Source organism: Dreissena polymorpha, chromosome 4 (genome assembly GCF_020536995.1).
Source record: "Dreissena polymorpha isolate Duluth1 chromosome 4, UMN_Dpol_1.0, whole genome shotgun sequence".
Taxonomy (NCBI): Eukaryota; Metazoa; Mollusca; class Bivalvia; order Myida; family Dreissenidae; genus Dreissena; species Dreissena polymorpha.
This window is the reverse complement of record NC_068358.1, coordinates 140,557,364-140,576,219: the sequence shown is the minus strand read 5'-3', so window position 1 is coordinate 140,576,219 and position 18,856 is coordinate 140,557,364. Positions and strand designations below refer to the sequence as shown.

At 35.2% G+C, this 18,856-nt stretch overlaps 1 protein-coding gene and 1 long non-coding RNA gene across 4 annotated transcripts in view; both read left to right on the top strand.

Annotated features, from left to right (window-relative positions):
* LOC127876933 (tyrosine-protein kinase JAK2-like) overlaps window positions 1–18,856 on the top strand; it is a 79,208-nt gene that overhangs the window by 2,484 nt on the left and 57,868 nt on the right. For all 3 annotated transcript variants that reach the window (XR_008048159.1, XM_052422438.1, XM_052422439.1), the window contains exons 2-5: window positions 6,689–7,758; window positions 11,236–11,343; window positions 14,290–14,447; window positions 17,073–17,220. Coding sequence is in view for 2 of the 3 variants with exons in the window: in XM_052422438.1 (XP_052278398.1) it covers window positions 6,844–7,758; window positions 11,236–11,343; window positions 14,290–14,447; window positions 17,073–17,220 (1,329 nt within the window). In the remaining variant the exon portion in view is untranslated. The remainder of the gene's footprint in view (window positions 1–6,688; window positions 7,759–11,235; window positions 11,344–14,289; window positions 14,448–17,072; window positions 17,221–18,856) is intronic.
* LOC127876958 (uncharacterized) lies at window positions 12,061–12,483 on the top strand. Its single transcript, XR_008048170.1, has 2 exons — window positions 12,061–12,187; window positions 12,345–12,483. It is a non-coding gene; the product is annotated as an uncharacterized LOC127876958 (long non-coding RNA).

The following is an 18,856-nucleotide window of genomic DNA, read 5'->3' as shown; positions in this document are numbered from 1 at the left end:
TTTTTCATTTCTACACGGATTCACTTCAAATTGATACTGAACTTCTCTTATGACATTAGGGTCAATCTCAACTATGCATGGCCCCATAACCAACCCTGGGGCCCCGCCCACATAGACCACACCCACCAAAAATTGCCTTTACTATAATTTCTTCATTTCTACACCGATTCACTTCAAATTGATATTGAACTTCTCTTATGACAATACAGTCAATCTCAACTATGCATGGCACAATTACCAACCCTGGGGCGCCCCGCCCACATAGACCACACCCACCCAAAATCGCCTTTTACTATAACTTCTTCATTTCTACACCGATTCACTTCAAATTGATACTGAACCTCTCTTATGACAATACGGTCAATCTCAGCTATGCATGGCCCCATTACCAACCCTGGGGCACACCTAGGTCAAACATTCGGCGTGGGGATACGCGTCGGCCTCTGCCGCGCCATTTCTAGTTAAGTGTTAAAATCGCTTTGTATTTTGATTGATTTTGTGGATGGTATGATACGTTGATGTACAAAATTGGTAGCAGTTTGAAGGAAAAACATCCTTTAAAGCATATATGTAAACATTTTCAATGTGGCACTCTTCCTTTAGTCAAATTTGAGTTCAATGCTTGGGGTCCCACATTTTTCAAAATGAAGCCTCTACATGAACCTTAATTATCCAAATTGTAAAATTTATTATGTATGCTTCAACCTTCATCAATAATGTTCAAATCATGGTTCCCGCTGTCAATCACCATTTGCACCAATGTTGACAAATTATCAAATCTGGCGACTATTGTTTGCAAACGGCGTTTAAAAAAAAAAAAAACACATGTAATTTAATATTTGGACTCATTCCTTCAGTCCCAGAACTCAGATGAGAAAATTTGTAAAATTATCACTGGGCATTTAGTAGTGTTTTTCCCAGTCCATTTTAGCGTGGCGAAAAGCCACGCCGCCCTCCCGGATCGCCACTCTGCCCTTTTCAAAGGCAAATTTCGCCACGTGCGCTTCTTTTCAAAGGCAAATTTCGCAACGCGCCCTTATCGATAACATCTTTATTGCCTTACGATCTAACTTGGTCAGCAAAATCAGCTTCCTTGATTGTCTGTGACGCTCCGACTGTGCTTGATTTACTCGAGAGACGTCAACGTCTAATCGACTACATTTATCGAGTAGATTTAATCTTTAACAGTGCTCGATTTATAGGTAGTCAAACTGACTGCTCCAAAGCTGTGAATTAGTCATGCGTGAATAACCCCGTGTCAGTATCAATCGATAATGCCGGAAGCTATGTTATATCAGGCGCACTTTTCGGTCGGAAATGTGTACTCCTCCACGATAAAATCATTACTTCGGAGATTTTTTATGAAAAACTCGATGTTTTTCTCATGACAATTGTGCATTGCATGCATTATTCAGTTATATCAAAACATACATTTTTACGCATAATTACATTTAAAATCACAAACAAATTTATTCTTTATCGTTTTTGTCTTTAAGATAATTAGATCTAATTATTAAAATAATTACTGAGACGTATACTAATTTAACAAAATGCGAATCGCGTATACGATTTAACATTGCTATGCGCACCTGTCGCTTACATCATTTGACATTTTATCAACATGGCGGACAATATAGAATTAAATTGCGACTGCAAAAATGGCAAATAATGCTGAAACGATCGAATTAACGATGGAGATTATACATTAAGAAGGAATTGATGAAATGTCTGTGATAATCAACGATGCATAAAAATGTTTTAGATAGCAACAACATTATTTATTTATTTGTAATCTACTCGGTGGATGTATGTCACGGAAATGAGTGTTTGCATACATGTATTGTTAGCCATCAATTTACTTGCCATGTTATTTTAAACATCTGTCAAGATTATTGTTAGAAATGGGATAAGACAAACATGGTTTCATTTATATGTTAGTGGATCTGTGTATAATCAGATTCATATGCATATATTGCTTTATTATGTTTGTCATGCTGTACAGTTTATTGAAACAGCATGGAACTTAAATGTACATTGCAAGGTAAATATATTAATATAAATCATAGTAAGTTAAATACATCTATTACCATTAAATGTGCTTGTTTATATGTTAGTTTTCCACAACTGCTTCTGATGCGATTACATGTTTCCCCGTAATTCAGGTATTCTGGGAACGTTTTTGCCCTTTTTTGCCTAATCTGCGCGCTAAAATGCCCTTTTTGAAAGTAATGTGCCATGCCCCTTTGCCCTCCTGGGAAAAACACTATTTAGAGTAACCTGGGCTTGTATCGGACACATGGGTTTTTTCAGACCACGCAAGAAACTCCTAAATACACGTACAAATTGGCTGTTATAGACTCTATTGGTACCGTATATTCGCGGCCATAAGTCTATCTCAGCCATAAGTCCAGGAGTATAATTTGGCTAGAAAAACTTGTTTTTTTTACTAAAAACATAAGTCGGGGGGTAAATTTCCTCAATATCTCGGACATGTTTAAGTGACGTTTTAGTCATGGTTCTGAGGGCTTTTGTACCGGCAGTTGACATTTTTGGGATATTAATAATAAGAATATATTTCAAACGAAACATTAAACGTTTCAATTATTTATTAACATGAAAAATATATTTTTTGTTCAAAATCATAATAACATATCATTCATTATTTTGAACTAAATATATATTTCACAAATCAAAATTATTATCTTATTAAACGTAATAACTTTCAGCGTTTATATTATGAGCAGATATTTTTGTATTCAAATGTTAGTGCTATTGATGTGAAAATTCGGTAAAATCTTGAACACAGAAATTCATTATATGGTCAAAATAATTGTAACTTGCTCTCAAATAAAACAACGCTTTTGCCATTATGCGTGAAACACGTGAATTTACCAACAGTCGCATCGCTCGCTATTCGACTGTTTCGTAAATCACGAGATACCCGAGGAATATTTTCTGCATTCTGGAAAAACGTCTTATCTAATAATACAAAGCAGATAATCGAAAGTAATTGTGCATTTAATATGTCCAATTACACTTTTTAATAATCCAGGGTGAGTGCGTAATATTATTAAAATCAAACAATGAATGAAATCTTCACTCAGATAAGATCTATTTATTTACGAAACAATTATGCATTAATTGTGGGACAGTTGTGAATAAATCAACGAAACCACACCTTCATCCAATCAAAAAATATACCATGTGAAGTTGAACAATAGCGATTGGTTAAAGGCGTATCCAACGATCAAGTAATTATTTTTGAATGGTCAGAAGTAGTTTGTAGCAGAACTGTTGTGCATATCATTAACGGATAACTATTTTAGGCGTGACGCAAGAAAGACAAATGATCAAAAGGATGCCAACACTACACTTTCAGTCTTGGACGTAACCCACTCGACCGTTGACCGAGTCGAATGATTTTTGCATCGGTCGAGTAAAAATTCCTAGCCGGTAGCCCGATCGGTCGAGTGATTTTTTCGTGTCCGAACTTAGTAACAAGTCCGAAATAGCTTACATAGACGCTTATTAAAAACTTCATCGTTTATTTCCGTCAAGCACTCATTGATGAGACGCTTATCAAACAGTGTTGTAAGTCGATCTCGCGAGACAATTTAAATTTAAATCTAAATTTTGTGTTAACAATTAACTGTGAATACAAACAGAATCAAGTGTTAATTTGTTTAATCTTCATTGTTCTATGTTTTTTCAATACAAATATAGTTACAAATGAAACAGAATTATAACTTTAATTCGGGCTAGTTTAAATGGATTCAGGCTAGTGAAATTTCCAAGCTGGTAGCCCGACCAGGCTAGTGCCTAAAAACAATTAATGCCAAGACTGCACTTTACACTTTGATCTTAGTCAAAAGGCCAAGAAGCGATAATTGATGGCATAAAGACACCTGCACCTGTTGACAGTTTGTATTTACACGGATTAACTTTAAATGGGTACAAGAGTCAGCAGTCGATTTTCTATAGTTCTTAGCAGACAACTGACAATGTATCAATAGACAAATTGCTATGTATAATTATCGCCACTTTACTGTAAGTCACAAATGTTTAATATTTTCGAAGTTATTTTTACATGTTTTTATTTGGACTTATTACGAATATTAATTAATTAAAAACCAATGTAAACATGAGTATTTTGTTATCGGCGGACATTTTGGTAAAAGACGAGTCGGGCTTACTGTAAACAGTCATCATTCCTCCGCTTCGGAGATTTATTACTTTAAAAAATAAACGGCACAGGAATGTTTATTTTTAATTTTTATTTAGTACCTCATCCATACGTCGAGTTGACTTTTTAAGTCAATTTTGGGAGCGTTTTTAGGTCGACTTATGGCCGCAAATTTACGGTAGTTGTTTACCTCATAAACAAATACAATATTTGCGATTTGTAAAAGGTTGTTTGATTGGTTTACAATATGTATGTACAATTTTGATTGGAAGAGATGAATTTTCTGGGAGTGGCGTCCCTTCCGTGACCTGTTAAAAAAGGTTGTGGCGCGAAAATCAAAAGGTCACGTTTTAAGACATCTGTTTAGTCGGAATGATGAATTGAATATAAAGTGTGTTTAACTTGTGTTGTGTTTTATTGTTTTTCAAACTGAATTAAATATTGTAATGTAATAGTAAAGAACATTGGACAAATCGTCATAAATATAGAAAAATAAAAGTGTCCCAATATCCCATGGTGTAATTTTATTTAAGTTTCGTCGCCGGGGTTTATCGGACACGTATTCCATATTGATCAACCTGACGTCTACGAAAAGTTTTTCTGTTCTGCATGTTTTATCGGAAGGGTCGTCCTCCCACTCTCCTACACTCTCTACTTTCTTGGGTACTCAGTAGCAGCTATTAATTTCAATACATGAATATACTTTTTGCCGTCTGAAATTTTCATATATTTCATAATTTATGCTCTAGCCCCGACCCTCCTCGCTTGCAATCCGATCTCATATCCTCAAGCCAAAATATATATTTCATAAAAGACATTCAATTTAGCATTTATCCATGTCTGAACGAAACTGAACGTTGTTTTGTCAGTAAAAAATGTGTCCTGTTTGATCAACCCCTTGAAGAAACTGTCATACGATAAACCCTTTTTTGATGTCCTATACAAGCCATGAAGTGTCCGATCCACCCCTAGTGCACCGACACATATTTAAACGTAAATTGTTTGTTTAACGTCTTGGTTATTATCGGACAAGTTATTGTACTTTCTCTGACAATAATGGTTTAACGATAAAAACAAATGCTATTCGAAATAATTGTGACGTCACTACAAAACAACAGTGTTTTTTTTCACCATTTTGGGAAAGGGGCCAGGTCCCTTTTGGATTGGGAAAATTTGCAGCGTTTTGACTAAAATTGGAAAATTAGTGTTGTTGTTGTTTTGCAAACAAGTGCTTCAAAATTGAGGATACAAGTGTGTCCAGTATTATATTTACTAAGGTTGATCATATATGGATGAGAGTTGAATAAAATATTGAGATCTAAAAAAAAAAAAATCTTTTTTTTGGAAACCTTCCATTGGGAATTTTTAGCTCCCATTTGGGAAAAATATATACTTTTTTCCATTGGAAATGGGTCCAGTTACCGGACCCGATTTTGAATGAAAAAAACACTGAACACGAAAATGTTCCTATGGGTGTCCGATACAAGCCCAGGTTACTCTAATAAATTGATTCATCTGTGACGTTGATGTATGTGTATCTGTGTTATTACACCTGTAAATAATTAGAAGGCTGAACTTCTTTTTAAAAAATCTGTAATACTTTTCATTTAGACTCGCAATTGTATATTGTAACCTGCATAAATCTTTCTGCTTTATGAGTGTCATAGTTAATTAATCACATATAGTAGAGCTTTATATGATTTCTCCATTATTTTAATAAGAACGTTTTGATTAAAAAATAATGAGTTACACAACAATTTATTGCCTGTATTTATGACCATATAGACTAAGAGTTGCATTTGCACATGTTAATCGTTAAAAAAACTTAATGTTAAATCCCTTTTGTCAAAACATTGCATTCTATCCAATAGGTCCGTAGACCTATAAGGTGTGTTTTCACATCAACATTAAATGCTGTTTTGTCTGGTTTTTCTGTTTAATCAGAATAACATTGCAATATCAGTTTCAATAATGATTAATATGAAAGACCATAAAGTTATTAAAGATACATAGTGTTAGATTTGAAATGTAGAGGAAACATCAATTCCAAATAACAAAGTTTTAATACACAAATCTATGCACCCACAATGTCCATGTTGTAAGATGACGTGACATTGTAAATGCATAGCACAAATTTGGCACCTTTTTATTGGAACAATTAAATGATCAACACCAAATACATTAGGCCTGTGTTCTGCTAGAATTTATAAATGTTGTGCTAACATTAAAACTCAGAAGTGTGTTTCGGATTACAAATTTAATTATGCACATTTGAAATATTAACAAAACACGGAATACACACCAACACCACTACTATTTCAGATTTTAATACAAAGGATGCTGACCTTTGATAATCTCTAAAAATGTATTAGATTTTGATTACATTTGCTTTCTGGAGCACAAGTATTAAATTTAGTAATGTAATTTATTTGCAAAATATTTGTGATAGCTTGATTTGTTTATTCAATTTGATTATTCAATATTAAAATGTATTTTCTATTTAAGGCTAAAGAAATAGAATATTACCACATCATGTTACAGTTAATATGAAGAAAACAGATCAATGGATATTAGCTAACTGAATACACAATTGAAACATTAAAGGTGACTCTTAAGAATCGAGATTCTAGAGGGTTTGTGAGCCTATAAATTGGTCAATCATGTTGCGGAGACGAAAAGATAAGAAGAACTATGATCCCATGGATAGCGGCTCCCAGTCAGGTTCCTCATTTACCAGGATGAGTTTTCAAGTGAGTGTGTATGGGCCTGATAGGGAATGCATGAAGATTGATGTCAATCCATCTGACACATATGAAGAAGTATGCGAAGCAGTTGCGGAAAGGTTAGAAATCCCACCTGCTATGTTTCACTGCTGTGGGCTTTGTGTCTTGGATGTGGAACAGAAACGATTCCTTTGGTTGCCTCCAACAAAAAATGTCATTCATTCACGCAACGATGTGTATTTTCGAATTAGATTCCTTCCACATGAAGATAACATTGATGTTTTGGAAAGAAAATATTCACCATGCTTTCAGTATTTGTTCTACCAGCTAAAATGGGATTTTTTGCATGAATGTTTAAGTTACTACACAGACCCCGACAAAGCTAGTGAAGCCAGAGGGGCAGGTACTTTTTTGTTGGCGATGAGTGTCAGAATCTCGGCAAAGGAAAACAATCAAGAAGAAAACTGCAAAGAGTTCTTAGAACAAAATGATCTTAAAATGTTTTTACCTAAATGTGTTCTGAAAAGTTTTGTTGATAGAATGATGGTAAAGTCTCCCCTCATAGAAAAGGCAAATGAGTTGCTAAAAGACAAACACCCTGCAGATTTGTTTAAGAAGTATTTTGTTAAAGGTATTTTGTCAAAAAGTATCAATTACTACAGCATAGAAGAATACAGATGCTGGAATGTTGAATACAAGGAAACGAAAGAAAGTGACACCTCTGGAAAAACGCAAACACTGTTTGTTCCCCAGCTTCAAAACTCAGACAAAGAAGATGTTCTACTTAAAACAGAGATAAAAGGAATTTATTCACAGATTTCTTCAGAGAGTTTAAGTAATTCAGGGACAATGGTAATTTTTGTAGTTTTATATTGGTAATTTTTGTAGTTTTATATTGTTGTTTGTTCAAAACATTGGAACTTTTATTGACTAAATTTGTTTATCACCTTTTACAGTTCATTTCAATGAAGTTTTTGTTATCCTACTTATTCTTTGTTACACTTTTAGCTCACCTGAGCACAACGTGCTCATGGAGAGCTTTTGTGATCGCTTTTGTCCGTCGTGCGTCGTCCGTCGTCAACATTTTGCCTTGTGAACACTCTAGAGGCCACATTTATTGTCTGATCTTCATGAAATTTGGTCAGAACATTTGTCCTATTGATACCTCGACTGAGTTTGATACTGGGTCATGCTGGGTCAAAAACTAGGTCAAAAAAAAGAAAAACCTTGTGAACACTGTAGAAGTCACATTTGATGCCCAATCTTCATGTAACTTTGTCAAAATGTTTGTCTAAATGATATGTTGGTTGAGTTCAAAAATGGTTACGGTCCGTTGAAAAACATGGCCACCAGGGGGCGGGGCAGTATTCCTTATATGGCTATAGAGAAACCTTGTGAACACTCTAGAAGTCACAATTTTTTGGTCAAAACATTGGTTTTATTGATATCTCGGACGAGTTAGAAAATGGTCCAGATCGGTGAAAAAACATGGCCGCCAGGGGGCGGGGCAGTTTTCCTTATATGGCTGTATATGGCTATAGTAAAATCTTGTGAACACTCTAGAGGCCACATTTATTGTCTGATCTTCATGAAACTTGGTCAGAAGATTCACCCCAATAATATCTTGGACGAGTTCAAAAATGATGCTGGTTGGTTGAAAAACATGGCTGCCAGGGGGCAGGGCATTTTTCCTTATATGGCTATAGTAAAACCTTGTTAACACTCAAGAGGCCACATTTATTTTCCAATCTTCATAAAACTTGGTCAGAAGATTTGTCCTAATGATATCTTGGATGAGTTCGAAAATGGTTTCGGTTGCTTAAAAAACATGGCCACCAGGGGGCAGGGCATTTTTCCTAATATGGCTATATATCATGCTTTAGTAAAACCTTGTTAACACTCTAGAGGCCACATTTATTGTCCGATCATCATGAAACTTGGTCAGATGATTTGTCCCAATGATATCTTAGATGAGTTAGAAAATGGTTCCGGTTGGTGGAAAAACATGGCCGCCAAGGGGGCGTGGCATTTTTCCTTATATAGCTTTAGTTAAACCTTGTTAACACTCTAGAAGCCATATTTATTGTACGATCATCATGAAACTTTGTCAGAAGATTTGTCCCACTGATATTTTGGACAAGTTCGAAAGTGGTTCCAGTTGCTTGAAAAACATGGCCACCAGTGGGCGGGGCAGTATTCCGTATATGGACTAATGAATCTTCATGAAACTTTGTCAGTATACAGTGTTATAGATAATTTTTGACCCATGGGGGTAAATGCCCCCATTTTTTAAAGGATGGGGGTAAATGGTCAAATTTTGCCTTGCTTGAAGGGTAATTTGCTAAAAGTGAAACAAGAATATAGTTGCGGTACAGACACACTACTTGAATCATGTTAAACACAATAAATCATTAACTATGTGTATTCCTTCAAAGTAGTAGGTTTCCTAAAGTGTTTTTTGTTTTTTAACTGCCTTGTTTATAGGCTTCCACCACCGTGAGCCATGGAAAACTTTTTTGCCAACTTTCAACAGTTGTTTTATTAGCGTTTAAGTGTGTCCTTTTTGATTTGAAAACAGAGTAAATTAAATCATTCAGTATTGGCAATACAATGTTTTTACTCAATAAAACTTTTGCCTTAAAAAAGGAATCAATTTTACGTTGCGAAGTAATTTGGTTTGGCTTCGAAGAAGCCATGCTGACCTTTTCATGTAATTCAATAAACACATAAGCGCTTGACTGTCTGTTAAAAAAATCAATACTAAATTTACAATGCGTCTAGATGAAACAGAGTATACATACCGACTGGCTAACTATTTCTTCAATCCAGTGCACAAATTAGCTCTTTTTTATGATAACCAGTCTCATGTTTTGGGGAAAAACAATCAGCTGTTTATATTTTTTGTTTACGCTATACATGTTTGCAGAGAATTTACATCATTTGCGTAAGTCCAGATTGGCTTGCTTAAATGTAAGCATGGAAATAATAAATTGAGCATATCTTGATATTTCTAGTGCGTATATTACGCTGATACGCAGCTTATCTAGAACGCTGAGTATATTTGTTTAAATGATATCTTGGATGTGCATGAAAATGGTTCTGGTCTGTTGAAAAACGTGGCTGCCAGGGTGTTCACTAGTCATGAAAGTTGGTAAGAACATATTGTTCTAATGACATCTTGGGCTGCACAGAACAGGTCAGTTCCTTTGAATCTCAGGTGAGCGACTTTGGGCCTTTCAGGCCCTCTTGTTTCAGAGAAATCTCTTTTTGAAATCTTTAAAACATACATTTATGTATTCGCAATATAATGTGCATGTATTTACATTATACTAAGGTATAGAAAGACCAATATTTAAATATGTTAACTCCAGGAAAATACTTCTCAAGACATTTTACCAGTACATCTTTGTTTAACGTCGTCATATAATCATCGTAGATTGACATTTTTAAGTATTCAAGATGATATTCTAAATGGCTTGAGTCATATATTTAACCAGGTTTTCCGAAGGAAAAAACTGGTTATTAGATTGGCGATTGCGGGCGGGCTGGCTGGCGGGCTGGCTGGCTGGCTGGCTGGCTGGCGGGCTGGCGGAATAAGCTTGTCCGGGCCATAACTATGTCGTTCATTGTCAGATTTTAAAATCATTTGGCACATTTGTTCACCATCATTGGACGGTGTGTCGCGCGAAATAATTACGTCGATATCTCCAAGGTCAAGGTCACACTTTGAGTTCAAAGGTCAAAAATGGCCATAAATGAGCTTGTCCGAGCCATAACTATGTCGTTCATCGTCAGATTTTAAAATCATTTGGCACATTTGTTCACCATCATTGGACGGTGTGTCGCGCGAAATAATTACGTCGATATCTCCAAGGTCAAGGTCACACTTTGAGTTCAAAGGTCAAAAATGGCCATAAATGAGCTTGTCCTGGCCATAACTATGTCATTCATTGTGAGATTTTAAAATCATTTGGCACATTTGTTCACCATCATGGGACGGTGTGTCCCACGAAAGAATCACGTCAATATCTCCAATGTCAAGGTCGCCACGACTAAAAATAGATTTAAAAAAAAAAAAACTTACAAAGGGGGTTAATTTTTTTTGGTCATTTCAAAAGTTCAGTTTGAGTTTTCTCCCTTTATCAGATTTTTTTTTTCACAATGAAAACCTGGTTTTGTGACAATTTTGTCCCTTGTTTAGAATTTTAAATCCATTTCTCAAAGTATCAGACAAAATTGAAGCTTATATAAAATCAAAATTGATGTCTGAAAACATAAAAGTTACATTCATGAAATAAATAAGGTGTATCTCTATGTTCCATATTTCAGAAGAATTCGTGCAAAATTGAGTCCATTCATAAAGTCGAGAATGAAGTATTTTACCAGGATGGCAAAGAATGGCATAAAGTCAGAATTTTAGCCCAGGGCTTTTCACAGGTAACAGATTTGTATTTTATCTGGTTAAACATGAATATTGAAGCTGCACAAAGTGCTAGACAATTAACCATTGGGTATTGAAGACTTTTTTAATTGGGGCATATTTCTTTATTACTCCTTTACTCATGCTGTTCAGATTTATTGCGCTTCGTTAGAGTTCATTACTCATCTTGTGCAGTGCACATTTTGCCATTATTCTCTATAAATTGTCATTGCAGCGTAATTTGGGTCATTATTCCTTTGTTCACAAATTGGTATACATGTATCTATAAACGTTACTCAGCAGCTGACCAATATCTGCAGACTTGCTAGAACATGTGTGTGTATTTTTAAGCTTATAAGGTCATTCATTGCCTGGGATTGCAATTCGTGAAGACCCGAAATGTTTCTCAGTACTTCTTTCTAATAAACTTATCATTCTCAAGAAAGCTGGGATGAATTTTGAATTATAACTTAAACTTCCTGCCCTTTACATGTGTACTTCGTGTTGCAAATTTGTCACTAACTTGTCTGCCTATCAACACAAAACTTTATGGATATCTTGGTTATACTATGTAGAAGTGCAAGATGTAGTTTTTGTGTATGCTGCAATATTAATTGCAGAATAATGTGGGCTTGAACGAAGGGAAGTTGTTGATACTAACATTATTTTTATGCCCCCATTTCGAAGAAAAGGGGGTATATAGTTTTCGCACTGTCGGTCGGTCGGTCAGTCGGTCACACTTCGTGTCCGCTCTCTAATTCAAATAGTTTTCATCCGATCTTTACCAAACTTGGTCAGAAGTTGTATCCAGACAATATCTAGGTCAAGTTCGAATATGGGTCATGCCGGGTCAAAAACTAGGTCACGGGGTCACTTAGTGCATTTCAAGGATTTAGCATGGTGTCCGCTCTCTAATTGAAGTAGTTTTCATCTGATCATTACTAAACTTAATCAGAAGTTGTATCAAGACATAATCTAGGTCAAGTTCGAATATGGGTCATGCCATGTCAAAAACTAGGTCACTGGGTCACTTAGTGCATTTCAAGGATTTAGCATGGTGTCCGCTCTCTAATTGAAGTAGTTTTCATCTGATCTTTACTAAACTTGGTAAGAAGTTGTATCAAGACAATATCTAGGTCAAGTTCGAATATGGGTCATGCCGGGTCAAAAACTAGGTCACGGGGTCAATTAGTGCATTTCAAGGATTAAGCATGTTGTCCGCTCTCTAGTTTATGTGGCTTTCTGATTTATTTTGATATTCTAAGACATTTTTATGCCCCCAAAGGAGGGCATATAGTGATCGGACTGTCCGTTCGTCTGTCCGTCCGTCTGTCCTTCACACTTTGCGTTTAGATTTCGAAAAATGCTCATAACTTCTATGTCGCTTCTGATAGCAATTTCATATTTGGCATGCATGTGTATATGGACAAGTTCTATACATACGCACACAAATTTTGACCCCTGTGACCTTGACCTTGAACTTAGGGTCCGTGTTTAGGTTCGAAATCTGCGTTTAGGATTTGAAAAAAAGCTAATAACTTCTACCAAGCGTTTACACAGTTATACTTTTATGTAGTGACAAAGTTACAGTAGGGGGCATCCGTGTCCTGTGGACACATTTCTTGTTTATGTGATCTTTGTGTTGAAAACAAGGCTCTTATATGTCTGCATATCAACATGAAACTTTATGGATATGTTGTTTGTACTATGCACAAGTTTAAAATGTTATGTTTTTGTTTGTCACAATATTCTTAGCAGAATTGTTTTCCCTTGAACTTTGGCAAATTTTTACTACCTAGTTAATTGGACTTGTGTATGTAACTTCGTATTGTGACCTGGTTTCTCATTCATCTGCTTATCACCATGACACTTTATAAATATTGTTAATACAATTTAGGAGTGCAAGGCTTTATTTTCTCCCATGTGGTAATTTTCTTTTCTGAGTTATGTGTGCTTGTACATGTACTTAATCAAATGTTGGATCTAAGATAAAACACTAGATCTTATTATGGTTCAACATGTGTACTACATGTCATGACATTTAAATTTGCAGAGGTGTTTCATTCAAATTTTTAAAATATAAATAATTGTACATATGTACATGTGTTGCGAACTTGTAGCACTGTATTCTTCCCATAAAAAAGAAGCTTTATACTTATAGGTATGTTGTTCGTACTATGTAGACGTGCAAGATGTAATTTGTATTTATGTTGGGATTTCCTTTGAAGAGTTATGTTCCCTGGAACTAAGGCAATTTACTTTAGTGATGGTCACTTTTCACTTACATATGACTTTTTTTTTTAAACATGATTTTTAGCTTGGCTGTTTTCGGAGAAAATCGGAGGTATTGTCATAGCTACCTCGTCCTCTGCCGTCTGGCACCCGGCGTCTGCCGTCCCCGTCATTCTAAAACCTTAAAATTGGCTCTAAAATCAAAGTATTTCCACCTACAACATTGAAACTTCATATGTACATGTAGCTGCACATTGATGAGTTCTACATGCCACACCAATTTTTGGGTTACTAGGTCAAATTTCAAGGTCACTGTGACCTCTAATATTCTTCTGACAAACTTTCATTTATTCAAAACTGCACCCACGGCCGAGCGTTGGCACCCGCTACATGTATGCGGTGCTCTTGTTTCAACTTACTTCGTTTGACAACATGCAATGTCTTAAGGTATATTTTCTATTCTATGGCAATCTCCTGCTACATAAGGCAAACACATTTGCATAATTCCCATTTCTAAAGCTGCTAAGTTTATTAAAAATTGTAAATATACATTCTATATATATATATATAATATAAGTTTGATTTTTCAGTTGTTATAGTGCAATATACAAAAAGTTAGTTGAAAGACACAGTACACAAAAGTACACTGTCCATTTATTTCAATTTACAGAACTACCCTATTAGAATACAGAAGTTCTTTATTATCCTAATATTTGGTTTGTTTTCTCCAGGAAGTATGCTTTAAAGACAAGATGGAGATGTATTCATTCCTGACAGCTGTTGAGAAGTGCTACTGTCTATTTGTTGACTTCTATGGAAGTAGATGTCATGATGTACGCTCACCAACAACTTCTGCGTTACACCAACTTAGAGTGCATGGACCTGTTTCGTATGTACAATCGTAGCAATACCAGTTTATGATTGCACTCTGTTGGGAGACATAGTATCTAAAATTTTACAATATCTCAACAATTACCCGTACTGATAAGATTTACTTTTTGATTATTGAACAGGTTTTCAACTCAGTTGAAAATCCAGGTTATAACATTGCAGTATGAGGGATGATGTGGGCACTGATTGGGGTCTGTGATCATTCAGATAGGTTTCTGGTTGCTTAGACAGTGTATGATGAAACTTTGGGAAAAGATTCAAATAACCAAAAAGTGGCTGAATATTTGAATCTGAAATTCTGATTTGAATATTTGATTCATATCAAAAGAATCTTCTAAATAAATCTTCCAAGAGCAAAGTCACATTTTTGGTTTAGTGCAGATGAATTTCTGTATCAGTTATTGTTTGGATAACAGCCACCATCAATTAACTTTTGTCTTAAGTAGTTTATCTGTAAGTTTGCCACTGTGTTAATAAATGGTCAAACATAATTGACATGTTATTCACAATTAAAACTTCCCCCCCCATAAGAAGCGAAGTGAAAATGGCTTTTGCAATCTGCATAAAACCAGATCAGCCTGCGAGTAACTCGCAGTCTGTTCAGGTTTTATGCTGTTTGCTGCTCATCAGTATCAAAGGGTTTGAGAAGAAGCCTTTAAAACATGAATCTTGTAAAAAAGGTCTTTAATTAAATTTAGCTTTCTTTGGGACCACAAAAGCGTAAAAATACCTATCTAAATGGCAAAGGTTTTAGACTACAGAGGCAAACCAACTTGCGATACCTTCAAACGGTCCACTTTTCTCAGAAAGTATCAATGCTATTGCATTCAAACATGGTACACTTACTAACTATCATGAGGGGACTGGGCAGGCAATGTTAGATAACTCTGGCGTGCATTTTGACAGAATTATGTGCCCTTTTTATACTTAGAAAATTGAAAATGTTGGTTAAGTTTTGCGTTTAGGTCCACTTTTCTCACAAAGTATCAATGCTATGGCATTCAAACTTGGTACACTTACTAACTATCATGAGGGGACTGGGCAGGCAAAGTTAGATAACTCTGGCGTGCATTTTGACAGAATTATGTGCCCTTTTTATACTTTTGTGTTTTGTGTTTAGGTCCACTTTATTCCTACAGTATCAAAGCTATTGCTTTCATACTTGCAACACTTATTAACTATCATAAGGGGACTGTGCAGGCAAAGTAATGTAACTCTGACTGGCATTTTGACAGAATTATGTGCCCTTTTCATACTTAGAAAATTGAAAATTTTTGTGTTTTGGTCCATTTTACCCCTAAAGTATCATAGACATTGCTTTCATACTTGGAACACTCGCAAACTATCATAAGGGTACAGTATAAGGACATGTTGCATAACTCAGGTTGTCATTTTTACGGGATTATGGCCCTTTTTTGACTTAGTAACTTTGAATATATGGTTAAATTTTGTGTTTCGATCCACTTTACTTCTTAAGTATCAAGGCTATTGCTTTCAAACTTCAAATACTTTCATGCTATCATGAGCTTACTGTACCTGGCAAGTTGAATTTTACCTTGACCTTTGAATGACCTTGACTCTCAAGGTCAAATTATTAAATTTTGCTAAAATTGCCATAACTTCTTTATTTATGATTAGATTTGATTGATACTTTGACAAAACTACTCTTACCTGACATACCACAATAGACTCCACCCAAACCATTCCCTGTGCCCTCCCCCCTCCCCTCTCCACCCCCCTCCCCCCCTTTTTTTTTTTTTTTTTAAGATCAACTCACAAATGACCACCACACCCTCACACTATACCCCCCCCCCACCCCACCCCATTTTTTTTTAAACCGTTAAAAAACACAAATATTTATTTTATTATTTTATGTTTGAAATACAGTCCAACCATCGCACCCAATAATCCCCCCCACCCCTCCCACCCCTCCCCCCACCCTAATCCCCTTCCCCCTAATTTTTTTTTTTTTTTTTTAAGATCATCTCACAAATTACCACCACACCCTCACACTTTACCCCCCCCCCACCCCCACCCCCAAATTTTATTTTTGTATTTTCGTTTGAAACGGTTAAAAAAACTCAAATATTTATTATTTTATGTTTGAAATACCGTCCAACCATCGCACCCAAAAATCCCCCCCACTCCCCCCCCACCCCCCCCACCCCCCCCCACCCCCCCCGAATTTTTATTTTTTTAATATTTTTTTTCCGCATTTTTGGAAGATAATGTAATAAATTCCACACACCCACACTATACACCCCTTCACTCCGCCCCTCCCTCCTTTTTGATTGAAAATGAGAGTTCCTTCACCTTTAAAAAGAAAATAGATGAGCGGTCTGCACCCGCAAGGCGGTGCTCTTGTTTAAATCCCTGATTATCTACTGAGACTTAAGGTTCTCAAAAATAAGTAAACTTATTAAATAATTTTGCAAGAAGCATCACAGTTATCATTTAACTTTATTGTTCATTAAGTTTTTGTGTTAAAATGACAGACTGCTTTCTGATTCATGGTTTTATCATTACATGTATGTTGATTTCAGCCTAATGTTTCTGAAATATGTGAGTGTCCAAAGAAATACCAGGTATTTTAAATATAGTTAGCATGATGTTTTTTTTATAGACAAGATTTTTTGAAGAAGAAACTGGAGAATTATCTAGATTGTGGGCAGATGTATGCAATGAGGATGAGCTTGGACAAGTACGGTTGCTATGATGTGTTTTACCTGAAAAATCAAGGGGATAAGCTGTATGTTTGCTCATCTGGCAAGGTATTTAACTTGAATGTTAATTATGTTGAATAAAAGTTTGATGAATATTGTCTTACCTTCATGAATCTTTTTACAAAAAAATTAAGGTTTACCATGGAAACAAGAAATGTCCAGTGTTAAAAGTAATTCTTAATTGGTATTCTTAAAATTAAAAAGGCAGTACAAGAGGAATTTTTTTTAAATTAAACAACATTAATAGAGTTGGAAGAAAGAGGCATGTTTAACAAATTCTAAATGAAATGCATGATCATTTCAATTAAAATCAAAATTAAAATTTTGGTCATGACATTTAAATTTTCCTTTTTTTAGCTCACCTGAGCACAATGTGCTCATGGTGAGCTTTTGTTATCGACTTTTGTCCGTCATCCGTTGTGCGTTGTGCAGCGTCAACATTTGCCTTATTAATACTCTAGAGGCCACATTTATTGTCCAATCTTCATGAAATTTGGTCAGAAGATTGGTCTCAATGATATCTTGTTTTTTTCATTCATTTGTGTATGATTGTTTACCGGTATTTGCCAATTAATGCCTGTGTATTGGCACAACATTATCACACACCTTTTTCAGAACGATAAATTAATGTATTCACAGGACCCAAGTTTTTCTGAATTTAAATAGCAAATACTCCATAAATTATCATTTAAATGTTTTGTTTGTGGAAAAAATACTGAAATTTACAATGCTACAGTATTTTTAGGTTAAAAAAGCAACAACCTTTTAATATTAGTACTGAAAGGCAACAGTGAAATTGTGAAAAAAGTTTATGATAAACTTAACACCCCTGAAAACATTGTCATTGCTAAATGCCAAAGGTAGTTTATTTTAAGAATGCACATAAAATGCAGAAAATTGTGCAAATTTATGTTACTTTCTATAGTGTGAGTTAAGATGTGCAAATCATTTTATTTTAATTGCTTAATCAAAACAGCTGTTTAACGTTCAATTCTCACAAAGTCTTTAGCCGGTACTAGTATATAGTTAAGATGTGCAAATCATTTTATTTTAATTGCTTAATCAAAACAGCTGTTTAACGTTCAATTCTCACAAAGTCTTTAGCCAGTACTAGTATATGTTCAACAATTGCAGTGAGTTTGCATTCCCTAAATTAAAAAAACATTTGTAATTGGCATTCAATATTCCTGCTGCATCAATTATCTCAACAATTAGAGATCAAAATTGATCTATAACAGTTACACTGAAAAATAATGATTACAAGTAATATCATGTATTCAGATGCGTAAGAATGTAATAACGTGAGTGAATTTTTACTAAAATTAAACAAATTTGTGATAAAATTGAAATACTCCGTTATTTGGAAGTCGTCGGGACCGTTAAAAAAACTTCGGATTAACGATAATTCAAAATATACATTTGACAGAAGACTTCTTTAATTCTGTAAAATAAAATGTGGAATTTGCATGGTTTGGTAACACGCTACTAGTAATAATTGTTTTACTTAAAAACTTAAACTAGTCAGATAGCAATAGATTTCTACTTGTGCTCTAGAACACCGGACAGGAACATTGACTTTATGTCATCTTTTTGTTTGAGCCATGTTGACAGTGTGTTTGCTGGAGCACCAAATTCATCTGCTATTTGTTTCATAGACTTCGCTCCCATCTCGACTTCCATGATA